The sequence below is a fragment of the Sciurus vulgaris genome (assembly GCF_902686455.1).
Source record: "Sciurus vulgaris genome assembly, chromosome: 13".
Lineage (NCBI taxonomy): Eukaryota > Metazoa > Chordata > Mammalia > Rodentia > Sciuridae > Sciurus > Sciurus vulgaris.
The window spans coordinates 57,795,973-57,818,203 of NC_136474.1; the positions used below are offsets into that span (position 1 = coordinate 57,795,973).

At 35.0% G+C, this 22,231-nt stretch overlaps 1 protein-coding gene across 5 annotated transcripts in view; it reads right to left on the bottom strand.

Annotated features, from left to right (window-relative positions):
- Positions 1–2,757: 2,757 nt before the first annotated feature.
- The window catches only part of TRAPPC8 (trafficking protein particle complex subunit 8), an 85,666-nt gene continuing 66,192 nt past the window's right edge, over positions 2,758–22,231 (bottom strand). For all 5 annotated transcript variants that reach the window (XM_079109313.1, XM_079109315.1, XM_079109314.1 and 2 more), the window contains 4 exons: positions 18,305–18,406; positions 10,905–11,050; positions 4,694–4,783; positions 2,758–3,791 (listed from right to left, as the gene is read on the bottom strand). In XM_079109313.1, coding sequence (XP_078965439.1) covers positions 3,557–3,791; positions 4,694–4,783; positions 10,905–11,050; positions 18,305–18,406 — 573 coding nt within the window. In that variant the 3' untranslated portion in view covers positions 2,758–3,556. The remainder of the gene's footprint in view (positions 3,792–4,693; positions 4,784–10,904; positions 11,051–18,304; positions 18,407–22,231) is intronic.

Sequence of the window (22,231 nt, forward strand, 5' to 3'; positions counted from 1 at the left end):
CTTTGCTTCTACTTAGTCATTTCCCCCAAATCCTGGAAGATGCAGAAGTAGCCAGGTATATTGAGACAGGAAGAAGCACAATGGAAAAAGGGAGAAGCTGGTCACCTTCCTTCCCAGTCGAAGCTTCTCTGTAGAGAAAAAACTTCATAAAATTCAGAATGCTAGTTATTTAACTGCTTGAAAAGTTTAATTGTTGAAATCAAGGCCTTTCTTAAAGTTTAAATCAACTGGAAGACACTGGCCAAAAGAGTCATGGTACTCAATTTTTCATGAAAAGGGCCTGGTAAATTTAGATGAGTATACTGGGGAGGGAAGAGGCACAAGAATAGAAAATTTTTTTCCTGCCCTATGTATCCTGTGGAGACCTGTGTTACATTACATTAAGATATGAATTTTGTTTCAGGAACAGATCAGGAGATAGAGAGTGAGGTGCAGGAGTCAGACGATGACACAGACTGTGAGAAAGTAGGTCAATAAGAAATGATGAGGAATGATAAAGGTCACCCAAGGACTTTTAGAAAATCTGGATGTCTGGTGTTGTTTCCAGAAGCTTTGTGCTGTGCTTTGATGCAGAAAACTTCCATCACCACAAATCTTGAAGATTTTGTTAAATACAGAGTTTGGATCACTGGTACTAGAGTAAAACGGGATGAGATAAGCTTAGTCCAGTTCAATATGAGTGATGTAAAATAACGACTAAAATCTGTGTGAGAATATTTCAATTGCTTGTTATTAGAGAGAAATGACCCCCAAAGCATCATTTAAAAACAAAAATTAACCACATTTTTCTTTAATTTCCAACTATTAAGTATCACATACTGCTAATATCGAAGGCAAATGGTTAATAACAGCATCGATGCCAAATTGCATTCCTAGTGCCCTCTAGTGGACATGGTTGGTTTCAAGAATCACTTGTTAGGTTTCAGAGAAACCTTCCAAGATTTCAGAAGGGAATGCTATCACTGTACTTTCTCCTCCTTTATTCTCATATTGTCCAAGCCCCCAAAATAAAACAGCAGGCTTTCTCTAAAGTGATTTCAGCTCACTCTCCTGCCCTCTGCTCACCTCTTCTCTGCACAATCTTCTTGGATTCCTGCCTTCCCCACATCTCTACAAAGGTTTGTAGTAGAAACTTATGATAACTTCTTAAAATTTAGCATTAAAATTTTCACTTAAGGAAAATTTGTAGTATTCTCTTTCTAGTTATGCCAAAAGGGGTTTCATTTGCACTTACTGTTATTTATATAATTATTTGGAGAATGAGAAGAAAGATTTCAATTTGGACAGCTGCCATGATCCTAGGGCCACCTGAAAGTAAATACTCTGGTTTTTGTTTTTGTCTTTTTTCCCTTTGTCTGAAAATATGTTTCACTCCCATTCTTTCTTATTTTTAATTCTCATTCTTGATGGGTAATCTCACTGTATGGGGCTGTGTCTTAGTAGTTATTTCCTTTCAATCCTTTGAAGATATTCCACTGTCTTCTGGCTTCCATCTTTTCTGTTAAGTCATCTATCAATTTAATTATTGCTACTGTTAAACGAAGTTTTGGGGCTGGGGCTGTAGTCCAGTGGTAGAACACTTGCCAAATGTGACTCAGATCCCAAGTTTGATAGCCATCACCCCCTCAAAAACAAACAAACCAACAAGGCACAGTGGCGGCACACACCGTAATCCTAACTACTTGGGTGGCCAAAGCAGGACTACAAATTTGATGCCAGTCTAGGCAACTTAGCAAGACGCTGTTGCAAAACAACATTTAGAATATTCTGGGGAAGTAGCTCAGTGGTACAGTGTTTATCTGGCATGTGCGAGGCCCTGGCTTCATCCCCAGTTTGGGAGCAGGGGAGGAAAAAGAAGTATGCTTTATCTTCTAGATTCCAGATTATTTCTGCCTTTGTCTTTCATTTCCATTAGTTTCACTCAGATGCATATGAATATAGGTTTTAAAAGAATTTATGTTGTTTGGGATTTACTGAATCTTGTACCTGCAACCTGATGCTCATTTTGGAAAATTATCAGAGATTCTCTCAATACTGTCCTATGCTTTCCCTCCTTTCTTTCTAGATACTTGTAAACGTTACAAGACTTTTTTACTAAGTTCAGTATTCTCTTAGCTTTTTCCCTATTTTCCATTGTTTTTCTCTTCTCACTTCCATTTATATTATTTCTCCTGACATATATACTTCTTATCTTGAAAATATGTGCAATGTATGACTGTGTCTCTAGGTCGCTGCTTCCTGAGTGATAAAAACTCCCAAAGCAAACAATCCCAATTATACTGGCCTCATCTCTCTGGCATTTCCTCTCCTGGATTTTGATCCACTAATGACTGATTATAATGGCAACACTTCAGGAAGAGGTTTTCTTTTGTTAACATTTTACTTCTCCTCAGCAGAAAGGCAAATTATCTAGTCTGTCACAACCACCTCAGAGTCAGCAAGGTAGTTATTTACAATAGGTTCAATAAGCTTTGATCTTCCTTTCCACTAGGAAAAGTGGATTATTCACATTTGTAAACAGGCATCAGACATGACAAATTTAAAGACAACATTCATTTGCTCATGTATAATAAGGCCATCAAGGACTTTAGAAAATTTAAGAATAAAGACCATATTTCACTTTCAGAAACAATGGCGATAAAGCTTTCACAGAAAATTGGGCGGGTACCTGCTGTATATGGTTGGCATTTATTTTAAATAAAGAATATATTAGGTCTTCAGAAAACCAGATTTTAAAAAAGGCATCTAATAAATCTATACAGTGAATAGCATGTCTTTATTCTATTTACAGTACATTTGTTATAAATATAATACATTTTTGAAAAGCTTATTTAATTAACTTGAGTAGATTTATATTTAAACAGATCAACTCAATTGTTAAAGTAATATAATAAAATGATTTTAATGACAAAAATCTCATATTGTGAAATAGTGCACTCTAGACTGAGATGAACGAGGAAAAAAAGTTAAACTCCTTTCAAAACTATTATTCAAATCATCAGAAAAAAAATTTTTTTTTCTCTTTACAAAGTTATATATAAGCCATAGAGACCACCAGATACTGAAATATGAAGACTCTATAACCAAAGTTCAAAATTGATTTTGGAGAGGTGTGTGAAGCAAGACAGGAAAAACTGTATTTAACACTCTATAGAACTTCACAGTAAAGCTGGAATTTATAGACTAATGGCTTAACAGTATTGCCGACAAGGCCTTTCCTTCCTCAAAATCATCTCCTAATATTCATACCACTGACAAGTTGTAACAGCAGACTTAGACATTGTTTTTAAGATGGGGCTTAATAAGGTGCATGGATATGCTGAAATTCTGTATTATGAGCATGTAAATTATTACCAGGTTTAAAGAAAGAAAAAAAAAGAATTTAAGTATTCTCAGTCCAACAGGGTTTGCATCATCAACAAAGTGACAGGTTGAATTATTTTGCAGCAATCAGACAACCACCTCCAAACACGTTAGGTATTTCAAATACTGTTGTAAAAACCATTCAGCAAAATTAAACTGATTTTTGTGGATTTCAGTATAAATTTGCAAGTTGTCACACATTATTGATGATGATCAGAGCAGGCATGGAGTTCTGCTGACTTGTTTCAAACACTGTAACTTGGTCCGATAACTTGGCAAATACCCTAGGAGTTCCAAGATTATAAACACCTGTATGAACAAAGCAAGCTTTCAGCTGCAAACTGTGAATTTCCTGGCTTTTAAGCTGAAGTTTATATTGTGTCTGTCCAAGCCATGTGAATGATCCATGAATTTCCAATGCTTCTGGACTAAAGGAGGAAGAAAATGGTAAGTTGCGAGGTTTTTTCTCAATAATTTTTCCCCATAGTCCCATTACCATAATATCTTTCATCTAATACTTCTATTTCTAGAAATTAATTCATGGAAGGCAATTGTTTATTAATCATAACAACATATTACTATAACACTTACCATGTATTAACATGGTATTACCATGTATTAACAATTATTATCTTCTAGGCAAAATATTAAGAGAAGATTATCTCATTTAATGCCCATAAAATCAGTTAGTAAATGATGGAACCTGATTTGAAATTTGAGAATTTTAACCCTTTGGATTAACCCAGCACCCACAAATGGGCATTAGTTAATTAGTTTATGATACACACCATTACACACATGTGCTTGGATTTGACAGAGCTATCACAAATCATGTTTGGGGTGTTACACAATAATATATAATACATGCTTCAAATTATTTTCCCAAGAATCCAAAAATTTCTGAGTTCTAGAAATCTCTTGGGGGAAGGAAAGATAATGAACTGAGACAGACATCATTACCCTATGTACATGTATAATTACATGAATGGTGTGAATCTACACCATGCACACCATAGAAATGAAAAGCTGTACCCCATTTGTGGACAATGAATCAAAATGCAGTCTGTAAAAATAAAAAAATTAAAAACAAATAAAAAAACAAGAGTGTTTATCTTTAGGAATTTTTATTAAGTATTATTTTATAATTGGGGGGAAAAATTCTAATGCCTCTGAAACTTTTCTGTAATACCATACCAAAATCTGGGCATGCTTGAGTAACTTTTGGTGTCAACATTAGGCAATTATCTGAATAATTTCAAAACAATAAAGTGCTCTAAAATTACATTAAACCCTAAGCTACAAAACCAACTTTCACTAAATAAGTCTTTACCTTGTGGTTTTATGCCGAAGATCAACTATCACGTCTACATCAGCCTTAGAACAGTTAGAAAGTAAAAGAGTGACTGGTACTAAACAAAGGCTAGGGAAGAAAAATAAACAAAAAAAGTTAGCTATATATTTTTTCTTAAAAATAGCTTTCTTAAAAATAAGGCTTATGAATATCTAACAGGGCTAGGGATATAGCTCAGACTAGAGTACTGGCCTAGACTTGGGTTCAGTTCCTAGCACCACAAAACAAAACACACACACACACATTCTCTGTTGACTATCTTAACAGAACACAAGCACTTTAAAAATATATTCAAGTAAGGGAAAAATCAAGTTCCAAAATGATTCAAGATAACTTACTTTGTAAATAAAAATATGCTAATACAATGCCTCAATACTAAGTATATGTATATATTACACTTAGTATTAGAATATATACTTTCTAAACAATACGGTAAGTAATACAGATTTCCCTAATTGTGCTGGTGCTATGCCCTAACCTCCCCGACAAGCTTCTCACATGGTGGGGAGGGCAACAAAGACGGATAAGTAGGTTTCCAGTCTATAGCATCTCATTAAGTTAAATCTCAACTGCATAATGTAGACCCAAGCAAAAACACAAGAATTTTTGCTATTCTGTTCCTATTTGATCCTCAAATGTCAAATTCTTTATGCCTTATTTAAATGCTACTAGAAGAAAAGTGAACATTTGGATATTTCCTGATCTCTTCATTCCTCCTCTTCCTCCATTTACTACCTCAGTAAAGAGTGCCCACATTTATCCTGGCAAAACTTAGGCTATCAGACTGACTCTTCCTGCTGCCTCACTAGCCCCCATTCCCAATCATCTTCACAGATTCCTGTCAATTTTCTTTCCCAGGTATTTCTGAAAACTTAATTCACTCTTTCTCATTTTCCTTACAAGTTCAAGTTACCATATGTCTTGATATATACAGGAACCTTTTGTTTGCAGTTCTGGGGATCAAACCCAGAGCCCTGCAAATGACAAAGTGCTCTACCACTGAGCTACATCTCTACCCCTATTTATTTTATGTTGAGACAGGGTCTTGCTACATTGCCCAGGCTGGTCTCAAACTTGTGATCTCCTTGCCTCAGCCTCCCAAGTGGCTGGGATTACATACTGATACAATTCAGTCTTTGCGAATCAGTGTTTCTCACACCTGAGCATGCACAAATATCACCTGGTGGGTATATTTGAAAAAAAAAAAAAGACTGATAAGTTCTACTCCTAGAGTTTTCTGACTCAGTATGTCTGGGGAATGGTCCCCAAAATTTCCCGTTGCTGCTGCTGCTAGTCTGAGACTACATTTTTGAAGACCATTGCTTTATACAACAGTCTTTCTGAACTGCTAAACTGATGAGCCACAAATAGTGCCCAGAAATCAAACTGCTGACAATGATTCCACAAACTCTGTATCTAATTATTTGATTATTATTAAAGGCCTGGGCTCTAAAGTCAGTTTACTAGTGCTCAAATATTGGCTCAAGAGAAACCCTCTATCTTACTTTGCTCAACTGTAAACAAGGAATAATAATAATACCTACCACTCCTGGAGCTTTTTGTTGTGACTAGGTAAAACAAAACACATTAAGTACTGAGGATGACCAGCAGACTTTCTAAACCTTCACGAACATCATCCTATGATTTTGAAAAGCTTATAGCACCTAATCTAGCATGGTTTATTTCTTTGTTATCTCTGGTCACCTATTCTTTCTTATAGTCTCATTTCTCTACTGCTCAATGTTCTACTGTCATGACCAAGCCTCCTACTGCCTCATTCCCGCCCACATTTTTATTTTTCTTTTCTGGAATTCCCTTTACGTTGAGGATACTTCCCTATATCCTCAACCTCTTTGTTTCTACATGTTAACTTCATCTAAAAGTTGGCTAAGGACACAATTTCCTGGATAGTCCTTCTTTACAGTAATACATGCTGCATTCCTTTTCTTTTGTGATAGAGGGATTGAGCCCAGGGGTGCTCTACCACTGAACTACAGGTCCAGCTCTTTTTATGTTATATTTTGAGACAGGGTCTTGCTAAGTAGCCCAGACTGACCTTTAATTTGCAATCAGTTTGAATGGAAACCTGCCTCAGTTTTCAAAATAGCTGGGCTTATAGGTATGTGCCATCACACCTGGCTGGATGCTGTATTTTTCCAACATCTTCCACATCTCGAGGTTATTGGTGAAGTTCTCAATACCAATCTTTGATGATTTTCTCCTCCTACCTTTCCTATAAGAAAACCTTCATTCTTTTGTCATAAGCTATGCCAGAGTTTTCATATTTTCTTCATAGTTCCTATGCTGACAAACTCACACCAGTGATAGTAACTCCACATAGCATGGGTACTTTGGGAGAAGAGAAAGAAATGGCTATTTTGAAATAGTTGAGGTACAGATGAGGCATGTGTAGGATGAAACATGTACAAATGCACTGCTCAATCCATCAAGCAGATACACAGCACCTAAGTAAGGCCACTGCCATACCACTCCCCTTCCACATTATCTGCTATTTTAAAAGCTTTGCCATGTGTTTGTTTTCTCCCTTTCGAGTCTTGTTGTTACTTTGGACAGCTTCACCTTCTAGGGAGATGACTCTCATACAACACTTTCTCAAATCCCTCACTTACCATCGCCACAATCTTCAGTACTATTCAAAACTCAGTCACCCAACTTTCATGACCATACCATGAACTTTTTTTAAGTCACCCAAAAAAGCTATCTCTGAAATAATTCTCAGTCACCTACTCTCTGACCACTATTTCCCATCTCTCTCTCGTCCTCTCAATTATCCTCTCTCATTTCAGAAGGATGTTCTTTAGTTTCACAAGGATACCTAATCACTCAGGCCTCTATTTCAGTTCTTCTTAACCTTGGTTACTTCGATAATTGTTCAGCAGTTATTTATTCCCTTTACCTTCCCTGTGGGGTTGTGTATCATCCTTGTTGACTATGGAGGTGAGGCTATTTTGCCTAGGGAATTTTAATGTCTTTGATGGAAGCAGAAGCCTTAAATTTGCATCTGTAATTTGATTCATTCTTTGTACTTTAGAAACATGCAATGTGAAGAGGGTGGCTGTCCTCTTCTGGATTAAGACCCAAATGTATGTGGCACAGACAAATACAACTTTCCTCAAGCGCCAAACCTAACCAACCCGCAGACTGGAGCAAACTTCAAACTGTAGTCACCCTACAGACACATAAGCATAAAAACTAATGCTTTACTATAAGCTAACTGCATTCTGGAGTGGCTTGTTAGGAAGCATTATTGCAGTAACAGTAACCAACAAAGATGCACACTGGTATTACCTGAAGACATGTTAAAAATACAGATACCTGAGACTTGGGTTCAATCCCCAGTATCCAAAACAAAACAAAACAAAAAATATACATGCCTGGCTCCTACTCCCAGAGATTCTGATTTAATTACCATGAACTCTTTGGGAGTTTCTAAAATTCTCAGGTAATTTTAATATGCAATCAAGGTTTGAAAAAACTGCCGTGTTTTACCTTTGTTTTATCGTTGAGCATGCCTACCCTGGTCTCCCATACTTCCATGCAGAGTTTTGATTCTGTGATGCTTCATTGAACCACTCCTCTGATTTGATCAGTCCTGTCCTGCTTCACATGCTTCCCTACACTGCCTAGACTGTATGGTGTCTTCTAATCCCCAACAGACAATGTGGAGAATTCCTAAATATCCTAGCTTCCAAAGTACAGCCCAGATTTTAACCACTAAGGTTGAGAAAAAGCATTGTGAAATCTAAGATATTTAGGAAGGACATGAAATAAGACAGATTTCATAAATATGGATAAAGTAGGACAGGATTAAAATGGAGTATCATGCTGGGTGTGGTTGTGCACGTCTGTAATCCCAGCAACTCAGCAGAACAAGGCAGGGGAATTGCAAATTCAAGAAGAGCCTCAGCAACTTAGTGAGACTCTGGATGTAGCTTAGCAGTAGACTGCTCCTGGGTTCAACAACAACAAAATACATCATGGGATCAAAACTGTGCATGGAGATATGTGAAGCCAAGACAGGTTCAATAAGAATAAATATGAAAGCTCTCCTACCCCCTCAGTTTTGGCTACACATTAGAATCACCTGGAGCACTTTAAAAAATCCAGATGCCCAGCATCTTAACTTGGGCCCATCAAACTGGAATATCAGCAGTGGAACTGAAGCATTAAGCACCTGTATTTCTTAAATTTCCCTAGGTGATCCCAGTGGTGCATCTGTATCAGACAAAGGCACATAAAATGAGTTCTGCATATTAACACCCCAACAGATTTAAGATAAAAATTATTTTTAAATTAACTTAAATGACTAATTTTTTAAAATCTGACAAGAATAAGTGTAAATAAAGGTGTGGAACAGGAGCTACCAGTATATATTGCTAACAGGACATGCAAATTGGTAAAATCACTTTGGAAAAGTCCCTAGGTAAATCTCAAGGGGGTAAAAAAAAGACAAGCACACATGAACTATGACAGGTACACAAGAATAGTCACAGTGGCAAAAATCAAAACACTTCAAATCTGAAGATAATCCAAAAGTCTATCAAAAGTAAGGTAAATAGATGAATTCTGCTACATTCAAACTTATTTATATAGAAATGAAAGTTAATTCCAGTTTTAGCAGTGGTTGACTCTGACATATTACAGAAGCTGGACATAAAGTGAATATACTCTGTGTAATACTGCTTGTACACAAAGTTCAAAAAATATGCAAAAAAAAAAAAAAACCAGGTTTGAACCATTTAAGTTAATTTATAAATAATTTTATCTTAAAACATCTGTCAAGGTCTTAATTTTGCCCAGAACGCCAGTGTGTCTTCATCCAGTTTGTCATTCCTCTCAACTGTTATCCTGAAATTCCACCTTTTTCAAATTCTCTACCTTTGACTCTCTTATCTCAGACTGTTCTGAGTAGTTAACCTTGCTCCTACAAACACTTCCTAAGACGGAAGTGCTGCATAATGCATAGACTTGTTAAGATTTTTTTCCTGCTTGCTTCTTTCTTTCAATATAAAATTTTAGTCCAAAGCCAATTCTGTCATTTTTCAGTGTGTATATCTTTCTGGGTATTAAGAATTCTGGTACTCTCCTTGCACCACATTATTTTTTCCAAGACTATGGACATATCCATATCTTACCTAGTACAAAAAAGTTATTGGCAGATAGTCCATGATCTCCATTCACGGACATCCCTGACCACTTGAAAGAACAGTCAACACTTAGCAAATTTGATCCCTTACCACCCTTTCTCTTCTCAACGTGCTATTACCATGTTTCTACCCCCACTATATAGTGACAATCTTCTCAAAAGTCATAAATGATGTTCTTATTGTCAGACCTAGTGAACAGTCCAGTCCTTTTATTATTTGATCTTTCCAGAGTATTTTCAAATGTTAACTACCTCTCTATCTTGAACAGTTCCCATGGACCTCTGAAATGCCACCTTCTTCTTGTTGGTCCTTTCTTCCTAATTCTTTAATTGCTCCATTTTAGTCAGTCTTCTCTGGGGTTCCTTTATCCTAAGCTGAACTCAAAGGTCTCATTGTTCATTTTCTTTTTGTCTTATCTCAACCCATCTCATTCCCAGCTCTATTTAGTGTGACTCTACCAAAACTCATACCTTCAATTATCGCCTATAGACTTGTCCTAGTAAGCCTTCCCTCCATCTCATGTTTGCAAATTAGCAACCTTTTGAAGTGTCACCAGATTTTAAGACTTCCTATTTTTAGAACTTCATATATTCAAGTTATTTACCAAAATTACAAACACATCATGCCCCATGAAATTTAGCACTTAATAAATCTTCAGGAAAGACACTATCTAAATTTGAACTGTTAAATGAGTCCATAGTATAGTCATGTTAAAGGTTTAACTTGTGACTAAAACAATAAAAAAAGAAATGTTATTTTTCTCTTGTTCTTCAAAAGGAAACTTCAAGCAACTCAGAAGTGGCCAGGCAATGTTCAGGTACAACTGCCACATAAACAGTAATATGGTAAAGGGTAAATTACTTACAAGTAATTTCTATAGAATCAATATTATTCTAAATTTCTTAGGTATTTGGGTTAATGCCATTGCCTGAATAAATAAGTAAATAAATACACAAAGTGTATAACTATGTGTGTACACATGTGTGAATTACAGGAAAATTTTAACAAAATGAACCTCAAACCTTTTTTGATGAAATGGATGATTGAATGATTCTGGGTAGTGAAGACTTGTTTTAATGAGATTAGAAAGCTGGTCCACTGATGGTCTTGAGGAAACTGCAGTGTTTTCTGGCCTGAAGAATTTTAACAGTTCCATTTCTGGTGGTTCCTGAGAAAAGAAGAGATTTATGACAATAGAAACATTGCTTTGTTTAAAGAGAGAGAGAGAAATGTAGTATAAACAAACAAAAGAAGTTAAAACCAGTAAAGAGAATATAAAGGACAAACAGTACTTTTCCTTCTATTAACTCTCAGTGGCTGTCATCTGCACTGCAATTCAGAATAAAGATATTAGGATCTGGAATTATCCATTCACTTATTCATTCAGGGCTAAAGTTAGGATTGAATTCCAGCAATTTCACAAATTAGCTCTGTGATTTTGAACTTTACTTAATATTTTAAGACCTGATTTCCTCATATGTAAAATTGGGTTCAAATAGGGTTAGATTTTTATCAGAGTTTGATGTGATTCTCTTTCAGTAAAATTGCTTAGAAATCTGGATGTAAACATTCAATTGCACAGCACCTGCTTTAATAGATGAAAATCGAAGATTGACTTAAAATTCAATTTTAAAAGTATATTGCTATAGATTACAGTGCTTTAGCTATATTGGTTGAAGGTTAATAGCATGTTCAAAATCTTAATACAGCCAGCATTAGACACACTGTAAATATATTTTAAAATATTAATCATTATTATCTAAATGAAAGTAGAGAAATATTCTATTTCTATATCCTTTCTTAATTATTTTCACTCTATTTTCCCTCCCCACAAACAAGAATTTTGATTTTTAATTTCCTGCTAGCCTAGTTTGATTCTGACTTATATCCAGGGACTGGCAAACTACAGTCAATGGTCTAAATCCTGCCTCCAGTTTTTTTAAAGAAAGGTTTATCAAAATAGAGCCACACCCATTTAATCTCAAGGGTTTACGGCTGCTTCTAGATTCCGCTGACACAGACTGCCTACCCCAGCAAAGACTTGAATAGCTACTTTCAGGCCTTTTTCGGAAAAAGTTTGCTGATCTCTAAACCTATGTGGTTATGAAAACCAGCATTAAGTTTGTTCAAAATGAACACTGTGGTACTGATTCCAATGATGAGGTACAGGGTCAATCCACTGACAAGTGAAGTAAAAATTTACCATTTTATACACACACACACACACACACACACACACACACACACATATATATTCCAATAACATACTGATATTATTGGTAAAACATTTTAAAAAATAAAAACCCAGAGCGTATATCCTAGTAAATGTTAACAAATAAAGATATAAACATATGGATTAACAATTTAATGTCTAGAAATTTATTCATAAAACATATAAAAAGCAAAACATTTGAAACTAGTATGATACAAAAATATATGGAAATTGACTAAAAAATCTCATGAAAATCAAAAGGAGATGAGTAGAGTAAAGAAAAGGGACTAGGGGCAGGGAGGAAGGGAGAGAGGGGGAAAATGCTGGGGAGTGATATTGGCCAAACTATATTGTTACATTGTTTGCATATATGAATATTTAACAATGACTTCCCCACCATCATGTACAACTATAATGCACCAATAAAAAAACATGGAAATAATAAGATGACATTAAAAAAAGTAAACAGGAGGAAAATTGCTCAGAAAGTTAAAGGTTGCATGAGATCTTAAGTGGCACAGTTCTATTTGACCCCTAAAGCCTATGCATTTAATAACTGTGCTATCTTTCTTTTTCTAATCATGACTTAAAATTACAATTTTTATATATCTTCTGTTGCTTAAACAAGAGAATCGAGATTATGAGAACATCCCCCTATACCTCACAGGTTTGTTATGAGAAGTACTGATATGAATCAACACTTGATAAATGCCAAACACCCAATAAATGATACACAGTATTTACCTATGTGATTACATTGTTCCCTGGTATCAGATAAGAATTTTCTGTAGCTTGAATATAATATTTTAAAAAGCACTTGTATAAAAAAAACTATTTCAGACTTTAAACATATTTAAATTGGCCAATGAAAGACTCAAAACACAGAAGTGGTACACTAACTATGTTAACAAATGCCTACCTTGGAGAAGTTAGTTGCTCACCTTTTGAGGCCTTAAAAACTGACATATACCTTGAGATTTCACCCTTTTCCAGAGTCTATCATTCAGCCTTACAGACTCCAGTGCTTAATATTATTATCTTCTTAGAAGTTGCATTACAGTGAGATGCTTAATCAGTATAACTGAGTTCATGCAGATGATATGTAAAGCCAGAATGTAATATAATAATATAAAATGACAAATATTACTTGCTAACAGTCTAACCATGAACAATCTTTCCATTAGAAGGCTGTTCTGGAAACCAAAATTCCTGAAGACTGCTTGTTGCCAAATATGGAATCAAAAAAATCAAACTAGTCAGATAACAAACGTTCACTGGAATAAGGTTGACTCCCCTACATAATAAAGATGTAACTGAAGGTACATCAAGTACTAATGTGGGTGAGCAGAGTCCATTTACCCCTGGAACTGTGCTTGGTCTAGGAACCTGCAACAACATCACCTTCAATTAATTTCATAGCTGATCTACTTCCCCTCTGAAGAATGGTTTCTTTGTATAAAATGTGGAAGGAAATAAAAACAAAAATACCCTTAGACTTCCCTTTCATATATATATATTGCTGTTGTTTGTTTGTTTGTTTAAGGGAAATTGCATAGAAAAAAAAAAAAAAGATGAGGTTTCACTATGCTGCCCAGGCTGGACTCAAACACCTGGGCTCAAGTGATACTCCCGCCTTTTGAGAAGCTAGTACTGTGTGTGCCATCACTCCTGGTTCAGAAAAATGCTTTCAAAACACTCAAATAGTTGTATGATCATCTGACATGTAATCAAATTAGCAGGCTCTTATAGTAAAACATAATAAATTATAACTATCACTCTGCTTAGACCTACAGTTTACTAAACAATATCCCCTTCTCACCTTTTTCATTAAAATTTACCCTTGAGCAAAATGCTTTAACATTTCACTTAAGATGTACTAAGTGTGAAACACATCTTAGAATTGAGTCTGATAAGTAGACACATAAAAAATCTGGGAACAGAAGATGGTCATGTGTTACCTAATCAAGTTCCAGCCAACCAACAACTGCATTTGAGGTTGGTTCCACAAGATTATAATAGAGCTGAAATTTTTCTATTGCCTAGTGATATCACAGCCATCAAAATGTCTCTAGCACAATCATTATTCAAGCATTTGTGGTGACACTGGTATAAACAAACCTACTGCACTGCCAGTCATATAAAAGACAACCAATTATGTACAGCATATAAAACTTGATAATAAGTGTTACTGGTTTATGTATTTATGATACTATATTTTATCATTATATTCTTTTCCAGAGTAAGAGGCATGAGTTCATCAGAAGGGATCTGAAAAGGGGACACTCTGGGTCTTCTCTGAGAAGGACCTTACCATTTTGGAGTATACTGCAAGTGTACTGTAACATACTACTGCTGTGTTATGTTGCAAGTAGTAGACTCCCATTTACCATGCCCCGCCCCTCTCTTTTTAAAATTAAATCCAAGGCTTTGTGCATGCCAGGTAAGCAAGCACTCTACCAACCACTGAGCTACACTCCCAGCCACCTGTTTCATTTCACTCAGCATAATGCCCTTCAGGTTTTTCTGTTATCAGAACAGAAGTTCCAACTTTTTAAAGGGTGAATATTCTATTGCAAGTAGCCTCACATGTTTACCCTGTCTCTTGATTGCATCATTTTCTGTTGTGCCTGATTTAATTTTGTTTTGCTCATTACAGCCTAGAAGCAATAGGCTGTAACACACCATACACAGACACACGATATAGATTAGGTGCATTGTAGGTTGTACCATCTAGGTCTGTGTAAGTCTATGATAAGTACACTTATTTGATGGAGCCTCATTTGTAAAATGGGATAATTCTGCTTTGCTTAGAATATTTATGAGGATAAAAGAATAAAAATTACTTTGTATTTTGTAAACAACAGAAAATCAATATGCTCCCCATTAGTTTTGGGGCACTTCTTACTTTCTGGCACCATAAGATCCTACAGCTCATCTTGTATTTCTCCTGCCCTGGCCCTGGAATCAATCATTGTTCCAAGGAACCCTGGTTCCTTAAAATAGAGAATGATAAGTTTTATGCTGAAATGTTTGTTGCAAATCAAAGAGCTACAATATGGATCAATTTCACAAGCATGAACCTTGAATTAATGCCAGACAAAAAGAGTACCATTATTATGCGATTATATTTATATAAATTCAAAAAAAGCAGTTTTGCTTTTGACTTATAAGTCAGAGAGAAATACCTAGGTTTATTCTGGGAGAAGACTTGGAGAAAAAAACAGGAACAGAATAGAAGCAAAGCTTCTGAGGTGCTGGTTAGGTTCTATGTCTTGACTGGGTACTAGATTGGAATATTCATCAATTTGTAAAAACCCAATGAGCTATTTATACACTTTTCTCTATCTATATTTAACTTGAAGTTTAAAAAAAATTTAATATATTCAAATCATCCAAAAAATTGATAATTCTAAATTATACTGAATAAAGGTAGAAGACATAGCTCAATGATAGTGTGGGCTTAGCATGCATTAGGTCCTGAGTTCAATCCCCAGCACTAAATAAATAAATTATACTGAGTAAATTTCTATATATCATTTGCCAGGAGAAAAACATGTAAACAACAGGATACCTACGGCCGGAAACTCATTTCCTGAGAAAATATTTAAAAATGTTTCTCTCTCTCTTCCAGCATAAAAGTAACAAGTATTTTCACAATCAAAGCAAGAAAATTTGTACAGTCATTTCTCAATAAGGGTTTGATTCTATTTTATGAATGCCACAAGAGGGGAAATATGTAAAGTACTGTTAATCATTGTTTTATAAGTGAGTAATAAGCTAAGATTAATCAAGTAAAGTAATTCACAGTAGGTCATCAATATTAGTCTTTGGGTTCCAAATTCATTATCTACAATGTGATGAAACTGCCTTATCTTCCAAGCTTAAATTCTCTTTATATATATATATATATAAAACTTATATACATATAACACACACACACATATATATAACATATATAAAATATACATAACATTTATTATTGCTTTCAAGTTTTTTTACATACATATTATGAGACAGAGAGAGGAGGGGAAACAAACTATTTTAATAGTAATATATTGAAATAGTGACATACAGAGAAATAAAAGGGCTATGTCATACATACCATGTAACATGGGAATAGAACAAGAGTAAAGTTCATAGAAAACATACAACTTCATTTTCTAAATGCTGTCTTAACATTGAGACACTCCAACTTATCAAATGTTTATGACATTAAGAAATAAAACTTGAGGTTTTCATATTAATTAAACTAAGAAAACCACTTTCCTTAAAATAAGCAACAGATTTGGGGTTAAATTTAGTATCTCCATTAAAACAAATGGAAAATTAGCATTGTATAATCAAGAGAGTAAAAACTGATCCAAGTTATAGACTTGCCAACAGATGCTAAAATTAGTAGAGAAACCATACATTTACATTCTCAAATGAACTACCAACAAATTACTTACCATTATGAAAAGAAAAATAACTTGTGGAGAAACATGGTAGATACTATCTTAATCAAATGATCTACCACTAATAATGTGACAAACTACTAACATGTCCTCTGATGTAATACACTGAGGACATAACATCATTTATGTAGTAGTATTTCTACCAAAAATGTACAACTTTAGTTTAATCATAAGAAAACATGAGAAGAACCCAGAGATATTATACTACAAAATAACTGGCCCAGGCTCTTCAAAAATATCAAAGGAAAAATCAACAAAAAAAGGCTAAGAAACTATTCCAGATTAAAACAGACTAAAGAGACATGACAACTAAATGCAACGTGTGATCCTGTACAGGAAAAACCAAATAATTACAAGGATATAACCGAAATCTCTGATGGCACCTGAATATGGACTACATATGAATAATGAATGCACCAAGTTTGAACTTCCTGAATATCTCAATAGTCATTTCTGATTATGTTACTGTCTTTGTATTTGAATATACAATGTAGCATTTAGGGGCAGAGGGACATAGGTCTACAGTTTACAATAATTACTTGAGAAGGACTAAGGAAAAAAATTAACATACATGTAAATACTTAAAAAGAATAAAGCAAGTAAGACACATGCTAACCACTGGTGAGCCTGAGTGAAAAGTGTGAGGTAGTTCTATATATTATTCTTGCAACTTTTTCTGTAAATTTGAAAACTATTTTAAAATAAAAATCATCAAAAATAATGGGGGAGCACACCATGGAAATTAAGAGCATTATTTAAATAAACACAACATAGAGCCACTATTTAAATAACTGGACAAAGTGTGATTAAATTTTCTATGTAAGAGAAGTTTTTAGCAAAAACTTTAAATATTATTTTAGAAAAAAATAAGAAAGCATATTAAACACTGTTATAGTTTGGATCTGAGGTGTCCCCCAAAAATTCACAAGTGAGACAATGCAAGAAGATTCAGAGGAGAAATGATTGGGCTATGAGAGTTTAACTCAGTCAATGACTTAATCCTCTGATGGGATTAACTGAATGGTAACTGAAGTGGTAGGGAGTAACTGGAAGAAATGGGAATCAGGGTGTGGTTTTGAGTATCTGGAAAGTAGAGTTTCTCTCTCTCTCTGCTTCCTGATGATGCCCGCTGCTTCCTTCTGCCATGTTCTCCCGCCATGATGCTCTGCCTCACCTGGAACCCCAAGGAATGAAGCCAGACTTCTAGGGACTAAGACCTCTGAAACCATGAGCCCTCAAATAAACCTTTCCTCCTCTATAACTGTGCTGGTTAGATTATTTAGTCATAGCAGCAAAAAAGCTGACTAAAACAAACCCTATTGCTACACAACTCCAAAGGACACCCTTTACATATCCCCTGGAGTGTGGTGCTGTTATAACAAATAAAATAGACACTATGCCACCCTTCCTCTCCAGCAAATCACTTCTTTATGTAGTTTTGAAATCTAGATTTAATATAGAATATATCTTAGGAAAACAATACCTTTACAGGTGCTTATCAACTTTGAAATTAATTTTGCTCATTTTTAATTTTATTTTCTTGTAGTACTAAGGATTAAACTCAAGTCTTCAAGCACTCTAGGGAAGTGAGCCACATCACCACCATCATTTCTAAATTTTAGTAAGTCTTCTGCTACCAAACCAACCCAAATCCCAATATAAAATCCTGAACAAATCAGATCCCTTCAAAATATAAAAATCAAACTAAAAACTCCACAAGTTCACAGGAAAGCCCCAAAACAAACTACATTATTACCTGTTTCTGAGGATAAGAAAAGGCTTCTTTTCCTATAGTGCGAAGAATTACATGATGCTGACCTTCCAAAATCAGCTGCTTACTGTCTTCTACAACATATGCCTTAAAAATACAAAGCACAAAAAATGTTACCCTCTTCGGTAGAAACTGAAAAAGCAACCAACTGAACACATGATGGGAGGCAGAAATACTTTGGCTAATATCTATAAATTATCAATAATCTTGGTTGGCTGTGTCAGCGCTTCAACTTTTATTTATTCATTCAATCAATAAAGACTGTGCCTACAAAATCTCTTTTGATTCAATATAATTCAAATGGCCTGGATAAATCTTGAAATCTTTCCTAATTCTCTCTAGATTCTTAAGAAACTGCTTCAAAAGAATTATGTCATAACACAGGGTTTTGTCATCTCTCCCTCCCCACTGGAATGCCAATATATAGAGTAAAGTTTTTTTCTTATATTCTTGATTCTAAAATGCCCTAGGGTTCATCACAGGAGAGAATAAATAGTGAGAATAATCATAAATCCTATCAGTGGAAATGTGATGTCCTTGGGACACCTTAAATATAAATATATATGCTTTAAAAAGAATTTTTTTTCCTCTAAGACAGCCGATTTCATCCCTATTAAATATTTGTTCCAGTTTATAAATCACCCTCTTTAACTGCTTGTTTCAGAGAACATATATTTTTTTTTATCTTTAAATGGCTCTGATTTACTGTTATTGTTGCATTGTGCAAATACAGGCTTAATTTTTTAAAATCCATATTTTTAACTGTTAGAGTCAACAAACAAAAAGTACTTAGTCAAAATGCTATAAAGTTTCTAATACAGGTTTATTTCAATTTCTGAACTTAACTTACTAAGGAGTAAACCCAGGTTAGCACTCTACCACTGAGCTAAACCCCAATCTCCCAACGGTTCATACTTTTTGAATAGTATTGCATTAAGGCATGGCATAGCCCAGAACCTATTCAGCATCCCTATGTGCAAAACCCAGAAAGGCAGGAGTTAAACAGTTAGGGAGGCGACCTTTAATTCAAAAGTAGATGAAAGTTGATGGATAAGATCTTAATACAACGTCAGACATCTTTTCTAACAGTCCCATGGAATCCAACAACAGTTGCCATGACTAATTCTATCATGCATCCTCCTCTCTGCACAACAGCTTAGATTTTTTGGGGGGCGAGGGGATTACCGGGGATAGAACTCAGGCACTCAACTACTGAGCCACATCCCCAGTCCTTTAATCGTATTTTATTTAGAGATAGGGTCTCACTGAGTTGGCTGGCTTTGAACTCAATGATCTTATATCTCAGCCTCCCAAGCTGCTGGGATTAGAGACATGTACCACCACACCCAGTAAGGCTTTGACTTTTTTAAACAAACTTATTTCTGGTTAAGACTGGTCAGAAGTTGTAGAATCCTCTTTTTTCCAACTTCCTTTTTCAAAAAATTTTTTAAGATTTTGGTTTTCTCTTGAATCATATTTTATTCAAGAATCCTATGCTTCCTGTGCATCTTAGTCAACATTTAAAATGACTTTGCAAGTCTCCTCTAATTTAATGTGTCATTTCTGCATTCTCTAGAGCTCTCACTCAAAAACAATCTACCAATCACTTTCTCAACTGAGTATCAATACACTAATAAGAACTAGCTACTACCAAACTTCATATCCCATTCAAACTTCCACTTTCCAAAAGTCAAGGATAAACACACTTTTAGATAGTGTTCTTCTTCATGTGATCAGTAGTAGTAGTGGGTTTTTGTTCAGGGCCATCTTTAAAAAAACAAAACAAAACAAAAACAAACCTTCCCGCCAACACAAGTTATTGTAGATTTCAAAATCAGTACAGAATACAGCATACAATACTCAAAATCTTGTCTCAAAAACATTGCAGTTACATGGCATGAACCTGTGGAGTGACAGCCATGAATGCCAAGAGTCTATTATACTTAATTTAAATGAATGGTGATTTATATCAAGGGACCATACTATTCAGCCTGAAAACAGGATCATCTTGATTTTCAGTTTTAAAAACATTTCATTCATTTCATTTCAAGCTAATAGGATGTAAGTGATCTTTTTAACATAAAACACAATGACAGCAATCAGGTTACTTAAGTAATAGTTCACCTGAAACTTCATGAAGCTTGGTTTCAAAAACAGTTTATAGGGATGGGGAGATAGCTCAATTGGTAGAGTGCTTGCCTTGCAAGCACAAGGCCCTGGGTTCGATCCCCAGCACCGCAAAAAAAAAAAAAAAAAAAAAAAGGTTTACTTTTATTAATAAAAAGATCCCCCTATGATAAATCTTCCCTTTGCTTTTTTTCCATATTTTCCTGGTACATATTAGTATACATAACAGTGGAATTTGTTGTTGCATATTTGTACATGAATGTGATATAATAATATAATTTGGTAAAGCTCATTCTGCAGTATTTTCCCTTTCCCTGTCCTCCTCCTCCCCCTGGTCCCTTTTCTCTATTCTACTATTTCCCTTCACCCTCCTGTCACAACTTTCTTTTCCTTTATCCTCTCTAGCTTTCACATATGAGAGAAAAAAAATATGAACCTTGACTCTCTCATTCTGGCTTATTTTGCTTGGCATAATCAACTATAAATGATATAGTTTCATTCTTCTTTGTGGCTGAATAAAACTCCATGGTGTATATATATATAACATGTTCTTTATTCATTCATCCACTGATGGACATTTAAGTTAGTTCTGTAGTTTGACTATTGTGAACTGTGCTGCTATAAACAAGAGTATGCAAAAACTTCTATAGAAAGCTCTTTTATTCTTTGGTATAAATGCCTAAAGAATGTTTGCAGTACTAGGCATCAAACCAGGGCCTGGAGCATGCTAGACAAGTGCTCTATCACTAAGCTACACCCCCAACAACAACAAAAACATGGTCCATATAAAAAAGCCTGGTTTAACAAGAAAAGCCCAGGACCAGATGAAGTCTCAGCCCAGTTCTACAAGACCTTCAAAGAATTAACACCAATACTCCTCAAACTACACAATGAAATAGAAAAGGATGGAACCCTTCCAAACTCATTCTATGAGGCTAGTATCACCCTGATACCAAAACCTGACAAAGACACGTCAAGGAAAGAAAACTTTAGAACAATATCCCTGATGAACATACATGTAAAAATTCTCAATAAAATCCTGGCAAATCACATACAAAAACATATTAAAAGAGATAGGCACCACGATCAAGTGGGATTCATCCCAGGGATGCAAGATTGGTTCAACATACAGAAATCACTAAACATAATACATCACATGAACAGACTTAGAGACAAGAATGATATGATTATCTCAACGGAGAAAAAGCATTTGACAAAACACAGCACCTCTTCATGTTTAAAACACTAGAAAAAGTAGGCATAGTAGGAATACACCTCAACATTGCAAAATCTATCTATGTGAAGCTCAAGGCCAACATCATTCTAAATAGAGAAAAACTGAAAGCATTCCTTCTAAGAACTAGAATGAGATATATTTGCCCTCTTTCACCACTTTTATTCAATATCATCCTTGAAACTCTAGCCAGAGCAATTAGAAGAAAGAAATTAAAGGGAAACAAGTAGGAAAAGAACTCCAACTATCACTATTTGCCAATGACATGATTCTATAATTAGAAGATCCAAAAAATTCCACCAGAAAACTTCTAGAACTAATAAATGAATACAGCAAAGTAGCAGGTTATAAAATTAACCATAAATCAAATGCGTTCTTATACATCAGTAATGAATCTACTGAAAAGAGAAATTAGGAAAATTACCCCACTCACAATAGCCTCAAAAAAATAAAATAAAATACTTGGGAATCAATTTAACAAAAGAAGTGAAAGATCTCTATAATCAAAACTATAGACCACTAAAAAAAGAAACCGAAGAAGGGTCTTAGAA